General features: G+C 34.3%; 1 protein-coding gene across 1 annotated transcript in view; it reads right to left on the reverse strand.

The window, feature by feature from the left end:
* LOC142342594 (voltage-dependent calcium channel subunit alpha-2/delta-4-like) overlaps positions 1-18,605 on the reverse strand; it is a 433,960-nt gene that overhangs the window by 361,608 nt on the left and 53,747 nt on the right. The window contains exon 18 of the mRNA XM_075393975.1: positions 15,490-15,626. Coding sequence (XP_075250090.1) covers positions 15,490-15,626 — 137 coding nt within the window. The remainder of the gene's footprint in view (positions 1-15,489; positions 15,627-18,605) is intronic.

Genomic DNA, 18,605 nt, shown 5'->3' on the forward strand with positions numbered 1-18,605 from the left:
TCCGTTCTCTATTTTCATCAGTGTTATTATTATCAGAATTAGTTGCTTGGTAGATAGAAGTCAAAATTGGAACTGACATTAAGTCAAATGTGGCAGCAAAGAGTGCCTTACCAAAGTGAATAGATGCATCTGTAATTTTGTTAATTTGCATTGCTCGAATTAAGCATAAGACTATGTCGATGAGTAGCTTAATGAATAAGAAAGCGGCAAAGAATATTCCGCATCGCTCAATTATATATTGTATTTTACCAAAGGTTTCAACAAACTGATTATTAAAGAAGTCCGGTGAAATGAATGAATCTAGATAAATAGTTCTAGAGTTATAATAATTCGTGCCTGAAATATTTGAAAATGATTCTCTGCTATCTATTAATGACTTAGTAAAGTGTTTGAGAACTCCTTTCATATTGGAGTTGAAAGTTATTGAATTCCAGAATGACATCATTTCTTTATATGTGTAGATAGAAGCATAAATACTTGCAGTAATAACATTCGCAATTTGTTGAATAACTATATGTGGTTTGAAGAGTGCAGGTCCTCTTACTTTTGTGATTTGTGGGGTTAGTTCAACCCATGAATTATCATCGTCAACATCTAGTTGAAATAAGTTGGAATGTTTATCAGAGCACAATTGTTCTTCGGCTTCAGTGAAAGTTTGCCTAGAAATCGGATCAACGAAATGAATTTCATCTTCATAAAGAATTGGTATTCGATTATAGCACTTATTAAGAATCTGTAAGGGTGAATGAAATTCAGGACAATTATATAGCCAGGCAACATTGCCATTTGTTTTGAGAAACATAGATCTGTTTCTTGTTAAGGTATATCCAGCTAAACGCGGATTTTCATGAGAAATCATTAAAGTGTTAAGAATAGTTGAGCGCTCTAATTCACAGTCATTTCTTAATAGCTCTAGAGTAGAAGTTTGAAGTTGCCGAAGATTATTAAAGTGCAGATAGTCAATTTTTGTTCCAAGATGTGCTTCGAAATCAATATTTTCATAAACTTGAGAATATGTTGTATCAACTGTTTTATTGTCACTGGAATAGAATTTATTTTTCATAGTTATAGCACCAGTATAGGGTTTAAATTTGTGAATGGGTTCGCCAGTGTTCATATCAAATCCGGCACGAACACTAATGTATAGAGAATCATATGGCGTAGGATATACTATTCGTGGATGACTACATAAAGACTGTGGTTTATTGTAAACTTGGAACATAAAGCTTTGTAAGTCGAAATCTGACTGAGCTGAAGTACATTTAGGATCCTTTACTATGTAGTATTTGTCATTAGCTTTAATCATTTGAGCGTCAAAAGTACGAATTATAGTGAAAAGACAATTATTGGGTTCATCCCAAGTGTATGCAAATGGATCAGTAGATGTAGAATCGCAGCCTCCGGCTGATAAAGGACAAGGTAGAGGTATATTTTGCCAGTTATTTACTGTGCCATCTCTAAGGTTTACATTCAGGCTAACATTTTGCATATATGTTTCATAAGTGTAATGTGTAATCCAACCTCGGGAGTTACATTCATTGTTTCCAGTTCCAACATCGCCTGAAGTTTGAGAACAAAGATTTGTCAAAATCGAATTCTACTGAATTAGAAGAAGGGGAAAGCTTTATCTTTTTTCTTTCCTTTGCAAGTTTGCATTTCTGAGCATCAAGCTTAACTGAAGTAGTAATAGTATTATGTCTGGCATCTATGCCGCTAGAGTCAAAAGAATCGCAAGACCAACGTAATTGCTGTTGGGTTGCTTTACACATAGTTGCTTCTAGTTTAACTTTATAATTTCTTTGGTAGAGAGTGACTCGTGCTTGATTAGTGCTAATTTTATCAGGGCGAATTTCGCAAGGTGCTACTTTGTTGAGAGAATACATCTGGTTTGAAATCATTTTTGAGCAATCAAAGTGGTTAATATGAAGGTTAGGAGCTGTGTTTTCATAAATACTCATCTTTTCAATTGGTCTGGCGTCAGTGAAAGACGTTAAGAGTAATAATGCAAGAAATATAATAAAGATCAAATATTTTGTATAGCAAGCAGTTATAACGCAGAGAAGTGCAAGAGGTATTATGGCAATAAGTTTAAGAAACTGAACAGAACGAATTTGGTTTCCTATGTAGGTAATAAAATATTCTACTTTTGAAAGAAGCGCTTTCTTATCAGTAAGTTTCTCTTTAAAGAACTGGTCTTTAATCAGTGATAGTGGCATATGGACGTTACGTTTTGACCAAATTAATAGCTTTTCAGGAGGGTCTAGAAATCTAAGGTACGGAATTTCTTCAGGTAGACAATTATCTCTACTTACGACACATTCTATGAAGTGTGGATGAGAATCGTTATATTCAACTAGGAGTTTTAATTCTGCAATATGCTGAGCAATTTCAGATTCAATATCAGTTGTTACAGGTAGGAACAGAGTTAAGCAAAGTAATATGAAAATAAGCATTTTGTAACTTACGTTTATTACTTCGTCTATTGCTGGTGATTTCTTGATTTCGCCGTCTTCCATTTAATAAACGAAGACAGTATAAGGTGAGTCTAACAGATTCAAGTTAATATTATCCGTGAAAGCAATCTGATATTTTAGCTCGTGAACGTGAGCGGGATTATAGGGTGCCCAAAATATGACAAACTTCGCGTTATTCTCTGATGTTACGAAGAATGCAACTGTTCTCTGTTGATTAGAAACAAAACACTTGTCAAGTGTTACAGTTTTATTTCCGAATTTCAATATTTTCTGTAGGAGGAATATTCTAATATACGATAGTGGGTCGAATGCAAGGGCAGTAAGAACTTGTGTTTCAGGGGAAGGTGGTAACATAGATTAAGGGTCTACAGTAAAGGGAGCTTCGATGATATCAAGGTCTATTTCGTCTCTGTTGTTCAATTGGAAATGAAAGCATTCAATATGTTCTGGTTTGTTAGGCGTCCAACTAACAATTATTTCTAAGTTTACAAACTGGTCTTTAACGAAGAAAATAACAATGTTTTCTTTATATGAAATATATGATCGATCAATTTTTGCTGACTTGTTATTATATTTCAGAATTTTTTGGGGGATGTTATAAGGACTGTAGGAAGTTGAGAAAGTTGTTCTTGAAGCTATAACCCAATAATCGTTTAGCGGAATATTCATTGATCAGTTGGTGGTTCTAAAACCAAACAAGGGACATTTAAAATGTCTAAGTCAACTAGGCTTGAAGAATGAATTTGAAGTAATAGACTGTTAAGTTGTTGAGGAATGTATTTTCCCCAGAAGACAGCAATAGGGTCTTCGTCAGAGTTAGTAGCAAAGAATACTACAGTTCTTACTTCGTTAGAAATTTGACAACTGGTTAAGGTGTTAAATTCACTATTAAATTTCAGCTTTTGATTTGCCTTAATGGAAACTTTCACAAGTGTATCAGGGTTGATAGAAAGAGAAATAAGAAAACCGCTTTGGTCGAATGAGACTTCGGTCATATATTAGGATTGATTGTCTTTACGGTGTCGGTGTATTGTGGTGTGTTTAGCTGGTGATGAAAGTGTTTAGTGTAGGTAGTGTTTGTCGGGATTTAGAAACTTTCTGAATTGTCAGTCTCTAAAGAGTTATGAACTCCTGCTATATTCAGTGACTGAGAATTGAATTGAGAATCAATATTGAACTGAGATACCTGGTATATGTGTTGTGGAGATGTGTTGTTGCAAATATTATGTGTTGTTGCAAATATTTGGTGTTCACAAATTGAAATGCTTGAAAACTTTGCTAAGTTTTCTAAGTTTATTAGATGAAAGAGGCAAAATGTGAAAGATAGAATTTGGGACAGAGAGAAAGAAAGGGGGAGAGAGAGAGAGAGAGAGAGAGAGAGAGAGAGAGAGAGAGAGATGCTCAAGGTAGAGCTGAATTGTGAAAGAAGTGATTGATTTCAGAAGGTGACTGAGAAAAGTGATTTTGAATTTGGGTAAGGCTCTTAAATAGTGGTTTTCAGGGTTAAGTTACCAAAATATGTGTGCTCATTTCTGATTGGCCAATTACTAGCCGTGACTAGTACCATATAGCATGGTGTTAAACTGTGATATGATTGAAATGTTGCGCTAAGTTCTCTACTTTTAGCACAGAATTGCGTTTATTAGCAGATTTTTGGGTACAAATTATGTGTGTTTTTGACCATTCCTGTAAAACGAAAACAAACAGTGTATCAAGTGTTGTCTGTCAATATTAGCTAAGTCACAATGTGGCATAATATTAATTTGAATATATCTTATATTGTCCTTTATTTCATGAAGTTAGGTGTTTAGCCTATAACCAATCTTAATACATGGGCGAATCGTGAAAATTGAATTTATTCATAACTAAGATAGCAAGGTTGACGATTTTTGGGCTGAAGGTAGTTTGTGCATCAGAACGTCGTGTGATATAGAAATAATTAACAAAAAGTTTGCTAATTTCTTGGGGCTACCTTTTTTTGTCTATAGCCAATCTTAATACATGGGGGAAAATTTGATTTGGTCATTACTTTATGAAAAGAGCTTCAAATTTGAGCAAACTTGGCAGTGCAATAGCTGCTGTGCCGACACGTTATTTGAACCAAAAATAAGCGGGAAAAACAATTGAGACTTTCTAGGGCTACCTTTTTTATTCTATACCCAATCTTAATACATGGGAGAAAATTCGATGTGGTCAGTACTTTCTGACACGATTTTCAAAATTGAGCAAACTTGGCAGTGCAATAGCTGTTGTATAGACACGTTATTTGAACCAAAAATAGGCGTCAAAAACAATTGAGACTTTCTAGGGCTACCTTTTTTATTCTATACCAAATCTTAATACATGGGAGAAAAATAAAAATTGTTGTTGTTCTAAAGCTAAAGCTTCAGATTTACTAATCGCTTAACTGAACATTGTATGGGCATCTATTACGTGTATGAGACAGCGAAAAACAATTTGTTTTCAGTTTAACTCATTTTATCTGGGTTTTTCTACGCAAAAATTATAATTTCACCAATTTCATGTCCTTGATATGAAATTGTGACAACCTTTGGGACGAAAATGAAAATTCTACTCTGAACACATTAACTACTAATACTTTGTATGTTCTATAAGGAGCCTTCACTTGTCTATCGCGTAAAACCTCTAAAGGGGAACACTTTAAAGATTGTAAGGTAACGATATAGAAAAGTTTCATTTTTCCTTTAAAACTTTTGCTAACTCTCTTTCTTTTCAAAAGTCAGTTGGTATTTCAGGGTAAATCTACTAATCACAGATTTTTACTTTCGAAACGTTAAAGTTTGAACAGAATCGTAATTGCTAATAAAAAGAGCGAACAGAAATAAATTCAATAACTTAAACTTTTTTGGGATTTATACTACGGTATTTCTAATTTGTGTGTTGTAAATTTTTGTGAACTATTAAAGCAAGCATGCGTTTGTGCAACTATGTGGTCTGAGTTGTTGAGCGGATAAATTCATCAAGTTATAGCTCTTCCTGACAAATGTGTAAGGTTTGCACTTAGGCGACATAATTCTTACGTGCGAAATTTAAAATTGCGGTTAGTTATTTGTTCTTAAGTGATCTAATGTTTATTTTAAACATTCCTTGGGTCCTTAAGCTAGTAAAAATAGCTCTATTTATTGACTATGTGGGTTGCTTAAATATGCATCTCCTGACTAAAATGTGATTTAGCGCGGCTAATTAGTTTGCATGGGACAAATTTTTGTATTTAATGTATTTAATTTAGATAAGGTGGTTGCTCATGGGGACTGACTTGTACATAGTTTTGCTTTGGGCAACATGTGTTTTCAGCGTTAGTTTGCAATAAGAGGTATGCGTGGATATTGAAAGTATATGAGTATTGAACATGTATAGAAGTTATGTGTGTGTAACAGCTTGCAATGGTGATTAATTGCGTACTTTATGTAGAATTTGCGTTGAGTGGGCTATTTGCTTTTTGCCTTAAACGTTTCTATTATACAGTTGATCTCTCTTGACTATTATTTTCCAAAACTTTATTTCTTTCTTTGCCTGTTAACTTCAATTTTTGTTCCTTCTTTAATTTGTATCTTCTTTATTTCCTTTTCTGTTCATTTCTTATTTCTTTTCATTATTTTAATCTTTCTGTTCTCGATTTAATCTTAAACTTTAAAATCTTCATTATGTCTTTCTGGGATATGAATTTCTTGGAGCCGGGTGAGGAGCTTCAAACTTGTTATGTGAGGCTGAATATCTTCTTGAACAACAGGGCATAGTTCTAGTTCCTGTTTCTGATTTCAGGCTAAAGGTGCGTCAGTACCTTTATAAAAACTATATTAATGAAAATATCGGGGGTTTGGAAGCTTCTGATTTTCTGTTTTACTTATCAACTTTATACAAGCACCTTAACATCATTTTGGGGCATGAAGAGGTATTGGGAATCTGTCGGGCCAGTACCATGCTCAATCCTTGGGACAAGCGAGAAACTCGCACTGTCTCTAGCAGGACAGTGGATGTGATTGAGTTCTTCTTAGGGAGGAATGTGAGTACTGTTTATTGACTTCTAGATTTAAATTTGTGTAATCTAGAGGCCTTCAGCCTGGCTGTTGGAGAAAAATTGTGTATTGAGACCAAATGATAGAATATGAAGCTTGCATATGAGGAAAAGGGGAAGGAGTAAAAAAGTTTTAAAATAAAGTTTGGTATAGGGTACAGTTTTGTGTTTAGTACTTCAAGGAGTTTAACGTGGGCCACAAGGTAGAATGGGAATATGAGGCTCACGAAAATTTAGAAAACCACCTATGGGCGTTACAACAGGCGTGGTGGGATCCAGAAGTAGGTCCAGTTTTGCAGGATGCATATAAGATGTTAAAGGCCTGGAATTATCAAGAATTCCTTCTCTTCAAGCCTGGGAGTCTAAAACATTCAGTAATGAACGGCCTTGTACAAAAATTTCTGGTAATCGAATAACTACTAACTGCTTGTGTGTTATATAAAGAGCTTTTCTTTTTCGTATTTATGCTGTTATCTAATTTTTATTTGGTTTTGTGCGTAAAAACGCTTTTAATATAAAAGTTATTATTTGAAAAGAGATTTTGTGTCTCTATTTCTTTTTGAGTTTATGTAGCAAGTCAGAAGGAATAGGTTCACCAAAGAATGTAGGTGCTTTTCTATTACGTTGAGGTCTGCTTAATACTTCATTTGCGTCAGGTAAATTAGATATATTAGGTGATGCTGTAGGTGTAGAATTATGAGGTGATGATGTGGGGCTATTATGCGTTGCTTGGGGGAATAATTTGCGTGTAGCTTTAAATTTACTAGTATTATCAGGTGGTGTAGAAAAATTTTCTTGCTGTGGGCTATTAGGTGAATACATATTTTGCATAGGGTAGGGGGTTGAAATGCGTGGGGGTAGAAAATTAGAAGAGCTTGTGCCTTGTATATGCGTAGTATTATCTGCTCGTATTTGTAGCGATTCCAAGCCTGAATCTTTTGTTGGAGTAGCCTCAACGTTAAATGTTGGCTGTAGTGTAGTACTAGGATTAACAGTATATTGTGTTTCTACTAAGGGCCACTGTGAAATAGCAATATGTTGTGCGCCTCTATAAGCATTAGATTTGGATATATTTTGCTTATTATATTGAGTATAATAATCATCCGTATCGTCTGGGACTACATAGTTCTCAACTAACTCTTGTATTTTTTCTTCTTTCGGGTAATAAGGTACTATATGATTTCTATGCACGGTTTTCTTCTCATTTGTTTTATCTTGTTGTATTTCATATGTAGTATTTGTTATCATTTGCTGCACAGTGTAAGGGCCTGAGCGTAGCTCTTGTAGCTTTTTAGACTTTAGTAGTCCTTTAGAGTGATTTTCAAGTAGTACTTTTCTACCTTCAGGTATAGGCTTTCCGAGTTTGAATCTATTTCTATACTTGTGCGCTTTATTCGTAGTTTGTCTACATTTAGTGTAGGTATTTGAGCATATTGTTTTAAATGTATTCTCTCGCTTTAACATTTCGTTAGATAATCTGTTTTGTAACAATTTCTCTATTTTTTTGTTATTACAAGTTTCTTCACTATGTGAGTGTGGCGGTAGATTATTACAATACTCTGATGTGCATTTCTTTTGATTATCTCGTAGTAGTCCTTACTTTAGTGATAAGGGTATTTGCGGTTTCGTTCCGAATAGTATTTCATAAGGGGTATATCCCGTACTGTAGTTTACTGCAGTATTGTGTGAAAATGCAAATTTACTAGTGTACTCGGACCAATTAGATCCACTTTTACTAATAAAATGTCTTAGGTAATTAGTCAAATGTTTATTTTGTACTTCTACTTTGCCGTTAGTCCACGGTGAATATGCAATTCGGGGGCATAGTGTAATTCCCATTTCGTTTGTGTAGTGAACGAAATCATTACTAATAAAAGCATTGCCGTTATCATGTACTATTTGTTGCGGTATACCAAATCTAGTTATAAATTTCTCTAGTTGATTTACTGTTTCGAGAGCTTCAGCATTCTTGCTAGGATATACTTGTATAAATCTAGAGAAAGCGTCTACTATTACAAGACAAAATCTATTTCCTTTGCTAAGTGGTCGTAGTGGACCTTTATGATCAATATGAAGTGTATGTAGGGGTATAGCTTCTAATTGTCCCCATGGTTCTAAGAGTGCTTCGTTCAAGTCTTTGCGTGCTGACTTATTAGTTTGGCAACTTAAGCAATCTAGCATTAACATTTCAATCCATTTAAACATACCGGGCCAATAGAAATATCGCTTAACTCTATTGTACGTTGTGCTTTCTGCTCTATGACCACTAAGTTCATGCGTATGTGCGACTTCGAATATCTTTATAAATAGTGAAAGTGGTGCACATATCCTAACGTCAAAAGAGCCGTCTTCACAAGGTTCGGAATAACAGAGTAAATCATATTGACTTTCTAAAAACAACAAGTTGAAATTATTTCTATAGGTTTGTAGTGCTTTAGATTGTTTAATAATGTAGTCCTTTTCTGGAGCTTTGCCTACTTTTAGCCAATCTCTAACTTTATCTATCACGGAGTCGTTTACTTGTTCTTCAAGAATATTATCAGTGTCAAGATTAGCGTTTTTTGCAAAATCTGTAACTTTAGCTATTAAATCTAATGTATCTGTGTGGACATCCTTTTCTGAGATGTTTTGAAAAGCTTCTGGTTCAATAAGCTTCTTAAATTTTGTCCGTCTGATATAGTCGGCTTTAGCAGATTCTAATTGTTCAATGAGTGAAATTTCAATATTTCCTTCTACTAGATCTAACCAATCTTGGTCATCATAACCTTCTCGGTCATCACTTATTTCAGCTATTTCTTCTATCTCGGAATAGTAGTGATTATCATAATCGCTAGTTAGTTCTGAAGTTAATTTCTTTATTTGATTTATTTGCGTGCCGTAGCGAAAACAATCAGAGAAACTGTGTATAGCATTACAGTGTTCATTTATGTAGTCTGGTGCATCATCTACGCTAAAGTCACCTTCATCATTTATATTAATAAGTTTCTTTCTTTCGCCTTTGACTTGAGCAATAATTGGATAACAGTCGTTAGCGGTTGCGTCTTTATCGTCTTGATGCAATACAGAATAGTTAACTTCTTTTCCGTTAATATGAAACTTTATATCTTTAGGTATCACTTTGTGTTCTAGTTGATAAAGTTTAGCATCTGCTAAAGAAACATTTCGGCTAAGAATGTCAGGAAACGCTAAGTTTTTGCCTTCAGTGTATATAATTTGCAAGTTTTGGAACTTAGTTATTACAACTTGATACTTAAAGAAACGATGTGACATTTGTCCTCGTCGTGACCAGAGAAATAGAATTGGTCTGTGATCACAATATAGGTAAATTGGAAAAGGGGATCCAATAACATAAAATTCATATGTTTGTAATGCAGATATTATTCCGCATAGTTCTCTATGTTGAGGGGACATCTTTTGCTCAGCCTTATCAAATACTCTCGAGTTTGCTGAAATCATACGTTTTCTATCAGGAAAATCTTGTATAAGAACACAACCTGTTCCTAAATTAGATGAATCAGCATGTATATGAAAGGGATAGTCATTAGAAGGAAATGCGTTAGAAATATCGTGACAGAATCTTTGTTTAAGGTCTGTGAATACCATTTCGTGTTCTGGTAACCACTTGAATAATGTTGTGTCTTTAGTTAAGTCATATAGAGGTTTTGCATCTATGTGAAAGTTTAAAATATAGGTATGATAGAAACCCATCATTCCTAAAACTCTTAAAACTTCTGTTTTCGATTCTGGCGTTTTGAGGTTTCTAATATCATCTATGCGCAAAGCAATAGGCGATAGTCCGTTCTTAGATATAACATGTCCTAGAAATCTCACTTTTCGTAAGAAAAACATTGTTTTATCGGGGGCTGCTTTAAGGTTTGCTTTTCGAAGCAAAGAGTGATACTCTTTTACTATTGTGAACATTTCTTGTTTATCCTTAGCTTGTAATAAAGTATCGTCTATATATGTTATGGCTTGTTTACGTTTTATAAGGGGTCCAAATGCATAACGCATTAGTTTGCTAAAGAAACTGGGTAATGGCTTAAGACCATAAAATCCTACTTGATAGGTGTATTGTCTGCCTCCTACAATAAAACTTGTAACCTTCTGTGTATCTTCAGTTAGTGGTACTTGATTATAAGCCGATGATAAATCACTACTTGTAAATATAGTTCCGGTTATTCTTGTCATTAGAACGTTTAGTGGCTCGAGTGGCCAACTAGAATTACTTGTATCAGTTATAGAGTTTAGGTATCTAGCATCAATGACTAGTTTTACATAATCCTTCTTAGGTAATATGATGACGGGATTGACAAACCAACTATTCATATCATCGTTCTCATTGAGTTCTCTGATTATCCCTGCTTGAATTAATTCGTCCATTAGTTTTTCCAATTTATCTCTGAGATGAATGGGTATTTTGCTTGGTCGTTGCTTTTTAAAGGTTGCGTCTTTCTTTAGGGGTAAATGGAATATATGTTTAGTTTTGCCAATATCATACTTATGATGTGAATAGACATCATTATCTTGAAGTATTATTTCTAGCAACTCAAACAATTCATCATCAGTCAAATCACTTTGCGTGAAATCAAAATTATCTAAGAACCTTTCTAGATACTCTATGTCTTGAACGGTATTTCTATTTTGCTTAATTACAAAATCACTAACTGCCTTATTTATGACTCGGTTGCTTTGTAGTTTATCTCTAAACTTAGGAAACTGTTCGTTGACTTTAGGTCTACATAACTCTTTTGCTTCGGTAGAGAAGTCTGTGGCTAGTTCTATCTCATCTTCTTTGCATTTTTCTATTAACTCACTCTCAATAATTTCGAGCACCTCTTCCTGTTCTAGTGTATTGGTTTCTACTTTTTGTAGTTTATCAATATCACCTTTGCTTGTATACACATAGATAGTTATTCCTGAATTCTTAAATGTTTGTTCAATTAGAGAAGATATCTCTCTCCAATCCATTCCGTCTAAACCACAAGCTATTTTTGGCATCGCTATACAGCGTAAATTTAGTCCTAGTGCATGATCTCTCATAGCAAGTAGTGTTGTTTTGATTGTATCAATTGTTGGCTTTTCATAATGATTAGCCTTAGTGATGAGATTATATACTAAGTTATTATCTGCTCTGAAAGTTATTATGTCACCTATATCACAGTATCTACTTTTACAGTAGTCCTTTAATAAGGGTATTCTTTTGGAGATTGTGTTAGCAAAACCTTTTCTCATTTCTGCATCTGAGGATATCGTGTGCGCTATAGGCATATTAGAGTCAAATATAGATTGGGTACGGAAATCTACATATTTAATGCAAGAATTAGTTTGAATTTGCTGTCCTTCTTGTAGATTATTTACTACTGTGTTCAGTATGAAGCAACTGTTATAGTCCTCACTTTCGTTTAGTATTGTACTTGTAAATTCGGCACAGTTTTTGATATTGTATCTTTGTATAGGTTTGTCGGTTATATCACACATAGCATAACCTATTATTCCTCTATTTATCTGTATTGGGTGATTCTTTTGATTCTCCATGAATATGGGTAGGAATTCTTCAGATTGTGGACAAAGTGTGTTCACAAAGACTAGGTCAGTTTTTGCAACGTTAATATGGGGCATGAAATATGTTCCTGGTGGAAATAAGGCTTGACTGGGGTGCTTTTGTTTGTGCAATTGTGCACTTTTCTGTTGTAGAAAGATTGGTTGAGATATGTTTAAAGCAGTCATCTCAGTTATGTATGGGTAATCTTTCTCATTGTTGAGTGAGCCGTAGCAAATTAGATTTCTCTCAGTTTTTAATTCTACTGCGGGGATATCGAAGTGAAGTGCTTTTAAAAACAAATGACAAAAATCAATACCTATTATGTTCTGTCTCTGCTCTTTAGTAACGAATACTTTATGGGGGACTGTATATTGACCGTCAGTTTCGAAGCTAGATTGAATAGTTGTGTAGCCAAGCATTCTGATTGATGAACCAGTATATGTTTTTGAATCAAAATTTGTATTTTGTAAATGCAAATTTTGTCCAAGGTTTACTAAAGCAAGGTATGTAGGATGGTTGATGATAGTGCAAGTTGATCCTGGATCAATCATGAATTCTACTTCTAAACCACTATTATTTTTAATGTCTCCGGTGGCAAAGTGATATAAGTTGAGATAAATTCTTGACTTAGTACTACTTTCTTTAGTAGCGTTCGGAGACTTCAAAAGTTTAAAGGAAAGAAGTCCGTTATAGCATTTACGTAGTCATCGTCGCCTTCAACGAAACTTATTTGATTTGGTTGATGTTGAATATTGTTGGGTTTTGATTGTCTTTGTTGTAGATTGTTATTTCTACTTGGTGTATAGAAGGTAGCACTTTGTTGTGGCTGTTGCTGTTGTTGTGGTGATGGTGATTGTTGTTCAAGATTTGGTTCATTATTTCTATAGGTGTTTTGCTGAGGGAAGGTTTGTTCGTATGGTTGAGTGAATCTATTGCCATAGCTGCTAAAAGATGTATTTTGTTGTTGATAGTTAGGCTTGTTGAACCTAGGATTATAGTTTGAGTAGCCACCTCTTGGTTGATAGCCTTGGTTTCTAGGACCATTGAATCTTGTATTGCCTCGGTTATTCTTTCTGTAATCATTAGAGAATGTTATATTTGGCCTTCTTGGTTCAACAAGTTCCTTTCTCAATTTGTTAACACTATCATCTATCTGTTTCTTTGTGCATCTAGAGATGGAATGACCATTGCTTCTGCAATAATCACAGAATCTAGTACTGTTAGATCGGCCTTTTATGTTTGGGTCTCTAGGCCTAGGAGTATCTATAGCATTCACTTCGTTGCTTTTGAAAAGACTGGTTAAATCGTTAATTTTGCTCTCGAGTGTTTTAAGTTTATCTATGCCTGTAGCTCCACTAGATTCTGTTGTTACGGAAAATGTTAAGTCTTTTACAACTAAGTGATCGACAAGCTGTGTCCAAGTTATTGAAGGATTCTCAATAAGTTTCTCGTGCGCTTTGCGTTTTAAACCTTGTGGCCTTAGTCCTCTTATAGCAAAATCTATGTATTTCTGACTTCGTTGTCTTTGTTGGATTTCTTTCTCTTTCCTGATATTGTCATCACCTTCAATACTTTTTGGTATCTTTTCTGGCCAACCTTTATCAACTCCACTCTTTATTCTATGTAGATAATTCTTTATTAATTCTCCTTCTTGCCTGAATGTGTTCTCAACCTCAAGTCTAAATCTAAATTGGTCTCTACTGTCTGTAAATCTTTTTATAAATTCATCTTTTAAAGTATTCCAATCTGTAGTATCTGTGACTTCACTTTCAAACCATTCTAGTGCTGCATCAGTTAAAAGTGAGCCGAATAAGGATTGTTGCCTTTTATCATAGCTAGTCTGTGCACCGGGTGCTGTAGGCCTAGTTCCTAGTGAAAAGAGTATTTTGTTTTCTACAGAGTTCCAAAAAGAAGTGGCATCCTGATTAGGATCATTGCCTGAAAAAGATACAAGTGAAAGATTTGGATGTGTTATGGGAGTTTCAGGTGGGGGAGTAACGGCAGGTGGAGGAGTACTACCACCAGTACTGGTCATTGTTTAAAGGACTGAAGTTATTGTATTAAAACTATTAAGAACAGAGGAATAGTTTAAATCAAAATCAAAAAAGAATTTTAGTGAGAAGCCCTTTGACTAGTTAACTTACACAAGTTAATTTAATGGCTTTTCTACAATAAGTGAACAAGTTAAATTTAAGCAGGCTTCTCTGATAGTTTAAATGAACAAGTTAAATTGAGAACGCCTTTTCTATATTAAATGAACAAGTTAAATTGAAGTAGCCTCTCTATATTAAATGAACAAGTTAAATTGAAGTAGCCTCTCTGGGACCACCATTTATACTGCTGGTCCGTACATTAGATACTTAAACGACGGGGCTAATCGCGGGACAACATGTATAACTTGAGAGTTCAACCCCTAGTTCTACTCTTGGTATATAGTTAAATATTAAATAAAGTTAAATGCAAATATGAATTAATAAGTTATGTTAAACAGCATCAAATATGAACCGAGCATTAAGGGATAGAATAATTAAAGTTATAAGATTGAAATAGCACAGATTGAACTATTCTAAGTTAACTTGTAACTTAGATAGAGTTTGAGAGATGTTAAATTATAACTTAGAGAAGTTAAGCTGAACTTACCTGATTTCCAAATTTGTGCTAAGTTAATATTTTATGACTTAGAGAGTTCTTAGTTAAGAACAAGTCACAAAATATTCTAAGTTAGAAAAATATCTCAAGTAAGCTGAGATTGAGCAAGGGAGCAATACGGGAGTATGATTTTAAATCAGAAGTTATCAGGGACCAAAAAGTGTTGGTGGTTGAGCGTGCAAGCTCCTTTTATACTTGCAGACACGTGGTTCTCTAGTATCCTATTGGATAGAGATAACGAGTGTCGACAGTGTTACCAAGGTTAACTTGGTGTTATCTGTGTGGCGTGATAATATCACGTCATAGTATTCTCAGTTTTAGTTAGTGATCTTAAAATAGTAGCTTCTTCAAAACTACTTAGTAATTTGTTCACACGACAAAATGGACTTTGTCCAAATCAAGTTTGTGCTTCACGCACTATAACGTAAATTCTCAAAATAGCACTAAGATTATCAAATAGTGTTACTGAGTGTAGCACACTTCAGTACAAGTGCCTAAATAAAAGCCGTTGAGAGGCTGACGGCGGCTATTAATTAACACCTCAAAAGTTTGTTGGATCACATTCGTCGAGACTGCTAATCTGGAATTAGGATTATGTGCTTTCCGGTTGGTTTCCTAGCGATGAGCGAAATGCTAAAAATGCTACAAGATTCTTACTAGATATAATTACAAATTTATTTGTTGCAAGAATCCTGCAATCATCTCAGCACCCCCTATCAATTTGTTTAACAAGCAGGCTAACAAGAGGCTGCAACCTTTCCTTGTCATCGTTCTTTTGGGTTACTTACGGGACTGTGGGTGCATGACTCTATTTTGGTGAACATGTTATTGTCGTCCTCTTTTGAGTTGGCTTCTTTGTCCAACTGGCCAATTGAGAGGTTGAACACTTTGAAAGCGTAGTCGAGGTCCAAGTACATACCCACCACTGAAAAATACATAAACAGAACATTTGCATACGAGCAATTGAAACGAAACTTGTATACATCTTGCCAAGATATAAGATCTTTGTTTAAACATGGGATAGCTTAAAAATGTCTTGTTAAGCTAAATATTAGAGACAACTTTTGAAGCAATTTTATAAGACTTTGGGCAAATGCCGAATTTGTAAAAATAAATGCAGAGATCATGCATGTTTTTAAATATCTTGATATTGTCTTTCCAAGAACCCTATCAAGATCTTATCGAGGTTGCTCAAGTTTAGTTTCAAGTCGAAGCAAAGAAAAAATTTAAAATGCTCAAAAATGGAGTGCAAACCTAAAAAATGTTGTAAAACCCTTGTGGCTATTACAGAAGTTGGATCTTTTCCGTTTGTGACCCCCATCTTAGTGGGTGCAGCTTATTTGCACCCCCAGACTCTCGTGCTATGTTTTTGAACAATGATTTACTATGTAACGGCAAGTGCTCTATAACCGGGGGTGCATAACGTACTGGGGGCTGCCCAAACGGAAAAGGTCCCAGAAGTTATAATAAACTGAACTTATGGGCGTTCGGTTCGGGCTTATCGAAAAACTGTAGAAACAATAAGAAATTTTTATGGGACATTGTACTGAGAAAAAGTGTTTTTATTGAGCAAGTATTCTCGTTTGTCATTATAAAATTTCTGAGCTTGTGCCAAGTGATCAACAAAATTGTTCCGTCATAATTAGTTCATTAAGTTATTTTGATAATACTATTCTGCACTAGGTCGTGGCTCTACTTGCAAAAATTATATTTTTTTAACCAATGAGAAAAACAGCTGAATGACGTCAGAAGAATTGCTCTCGATCCACAAGGGACCTCTAATCAATTGCATTCTGCTTCTGTGGGGGCAAGGAAATCACAATTGAGCTTCAAATGAAGTCAATTGAGGCTACTATATACCACCATTAAGATCTAAATTGAAAACATTACAACAGTTTCGGTGCAATTTTCTATTTGACTTTTAGTATGAAATTTTCGCCAATTCATTTCAGTTGCTCGAAATTAGGATTGAGAGAAAATTACATCACCTAAAAATCAGAAGTCAGGAGCGTAAAAATGACCAAAAAATGTCAAAATATTTCTAAAAAATGCATTAAAAGACGAAAAATAAAAATAATTGCTTCAAAATTCGTTCCAGAGCAATTAAAAACTTTTAAAAAATGTAAATAAATAGCATGCAATTGTGTGAAAGTTGGAACGAAATTGTTCAAAACGGCAAAAAAAATGCGGTTTTCATACTTCGTGATTGGTATGGTATATCCGCAACTTTTAAAAATTGCAAAACAGAATTTGCCACAAAAGTCGAGCTTCAAAAATTGGCAACTTTCTCAAGATGTCTGGCTCCACTCCAAATAAAATATTAGATAACTAAGCACAGTGATAGATGGGATCTGAAAAAGAGAAATTATCCAAACCAGCAGCTCTTGCTCGTAAGACCAGTACGGTTTTTATACCAACCATTGTTAAACTCTTCCACACGGGATTGATTTCGTCTCTCAAACAAAATGTACGTTGAACGATTAGATTTTATTGTCAACAAGGAGGCTCGGTAATGTGCGTTCCCACATCAAGTTTCGACCCCGCTCAGTCACGTTTTTAACATAAATGTCTACAAAATAAGAACAGATAGAAAACCACAAAAATTCAAATTTTTTTCAATAAAAAATGTGAGTGAACAAAGATCGCCTCAAATGCAAATAACTCAGTGGAGCAAAAATGCCTCATTACATTGATGAAATCAGCCATTATTAAGAAAGCAAGTCAGGACGAACAACAAAATCAATCAGCAAAAACAACAAACATTAATTATATCCAAAACTTTATGTACATTAAAAAAAAACTTACAGAAGCTCAAAATAGCGTCGGATAAAACTGAAACTAAACAAAATAACTTGTACTTTACTAGAAAAGATATGGTATCACTCTATAAAAAGGCTCGGTAACTTTTAGACCAAAAATAACAAAAAAACAGCAAAGGTTAAAAAAAATGCTTTTTTATAAAAACAATTAATTTCAATGTAAAGAAAACCAATAGATGGCAATTGAAAACATCCAATATGTTTATGATCACATACGCTTCTATAGCAGGGCCTGAAGACCTGCAAAGAACAACAAACAGAGACAACAATAAAAATTCAATTGAAACATGCAAGAAAACGCTGTCGAAGCCTTAAAGACAAATTTTCTCACTAGTGAGAATAGGTAACTAATAACACAAAAAAAGAAAAAGGGCAAAATTAATAAACAATTTTTGAAAACAATTATTTTCAATTTCATGAAAGCCATTGGCTACATAGTGTAAAAATGAAATAGGTTCGTCTATTTTTCCAAGAAAAACGCTTGAGACGTGTAATTTTTCAGAATATGTTTTAAGTCTAATAAAAGAACCTTAAATATTAGTTTACTTTTTGTGCGAAAAATTCCTGTCGAAGCCAGTAAACTCAAAACAAATTTTTGAAAAAAAAGAATAGTTTTTGTTCACTTGCACCTACGCTCGACAACAATGATGTCATATTAGACCTGTAATTAACAAGACTTGGTATCACATAGACAAAAGGAACAAAAAAACAGCAAAGATAAAAAGAATCGGCTTATATTTATAAAAAACATCTAATTCAAAGGCAAACTACTAAATGGCATTTGAAAACATCCATTATGTTTATGATCATATGCGCCTCTATAAGTGTGCCTTTAGACCTGTCATTAATGATTTTTTGGTTACAAAAAGAACAACAAGTAGAGACCTCAAAAAATCAATTGAAACTTGAATCAATTTAATACTTCATAAACTGCCAATGAGTACAGTCATTATCCAGCTATTTTCATGTGACTTCAAAGACAAAGAAAAAACGACAGTTAAAGACAATTTTTAAAAAAATCATTTAAATTCTTCGCGAAAGGGATGTCGAAGCCGTTGAAACCATAATCCATGCCTTTCAAGACT

Source organism: Convolutriloba macropyga, chromosome 7, assembly GCF_964194025.1.
Source record: "Convolutriloba macropyga chromosome 7, txConMacr16.3, whole genome shotgun sequence".
Classification (NCBI taxonomy): domain Eukaryota; kingdom Metazoa; phylum Xenacoelomorpha; order Acoela; family Convolutidae; genus Convolutriloba; species Convolutriloba macropyga.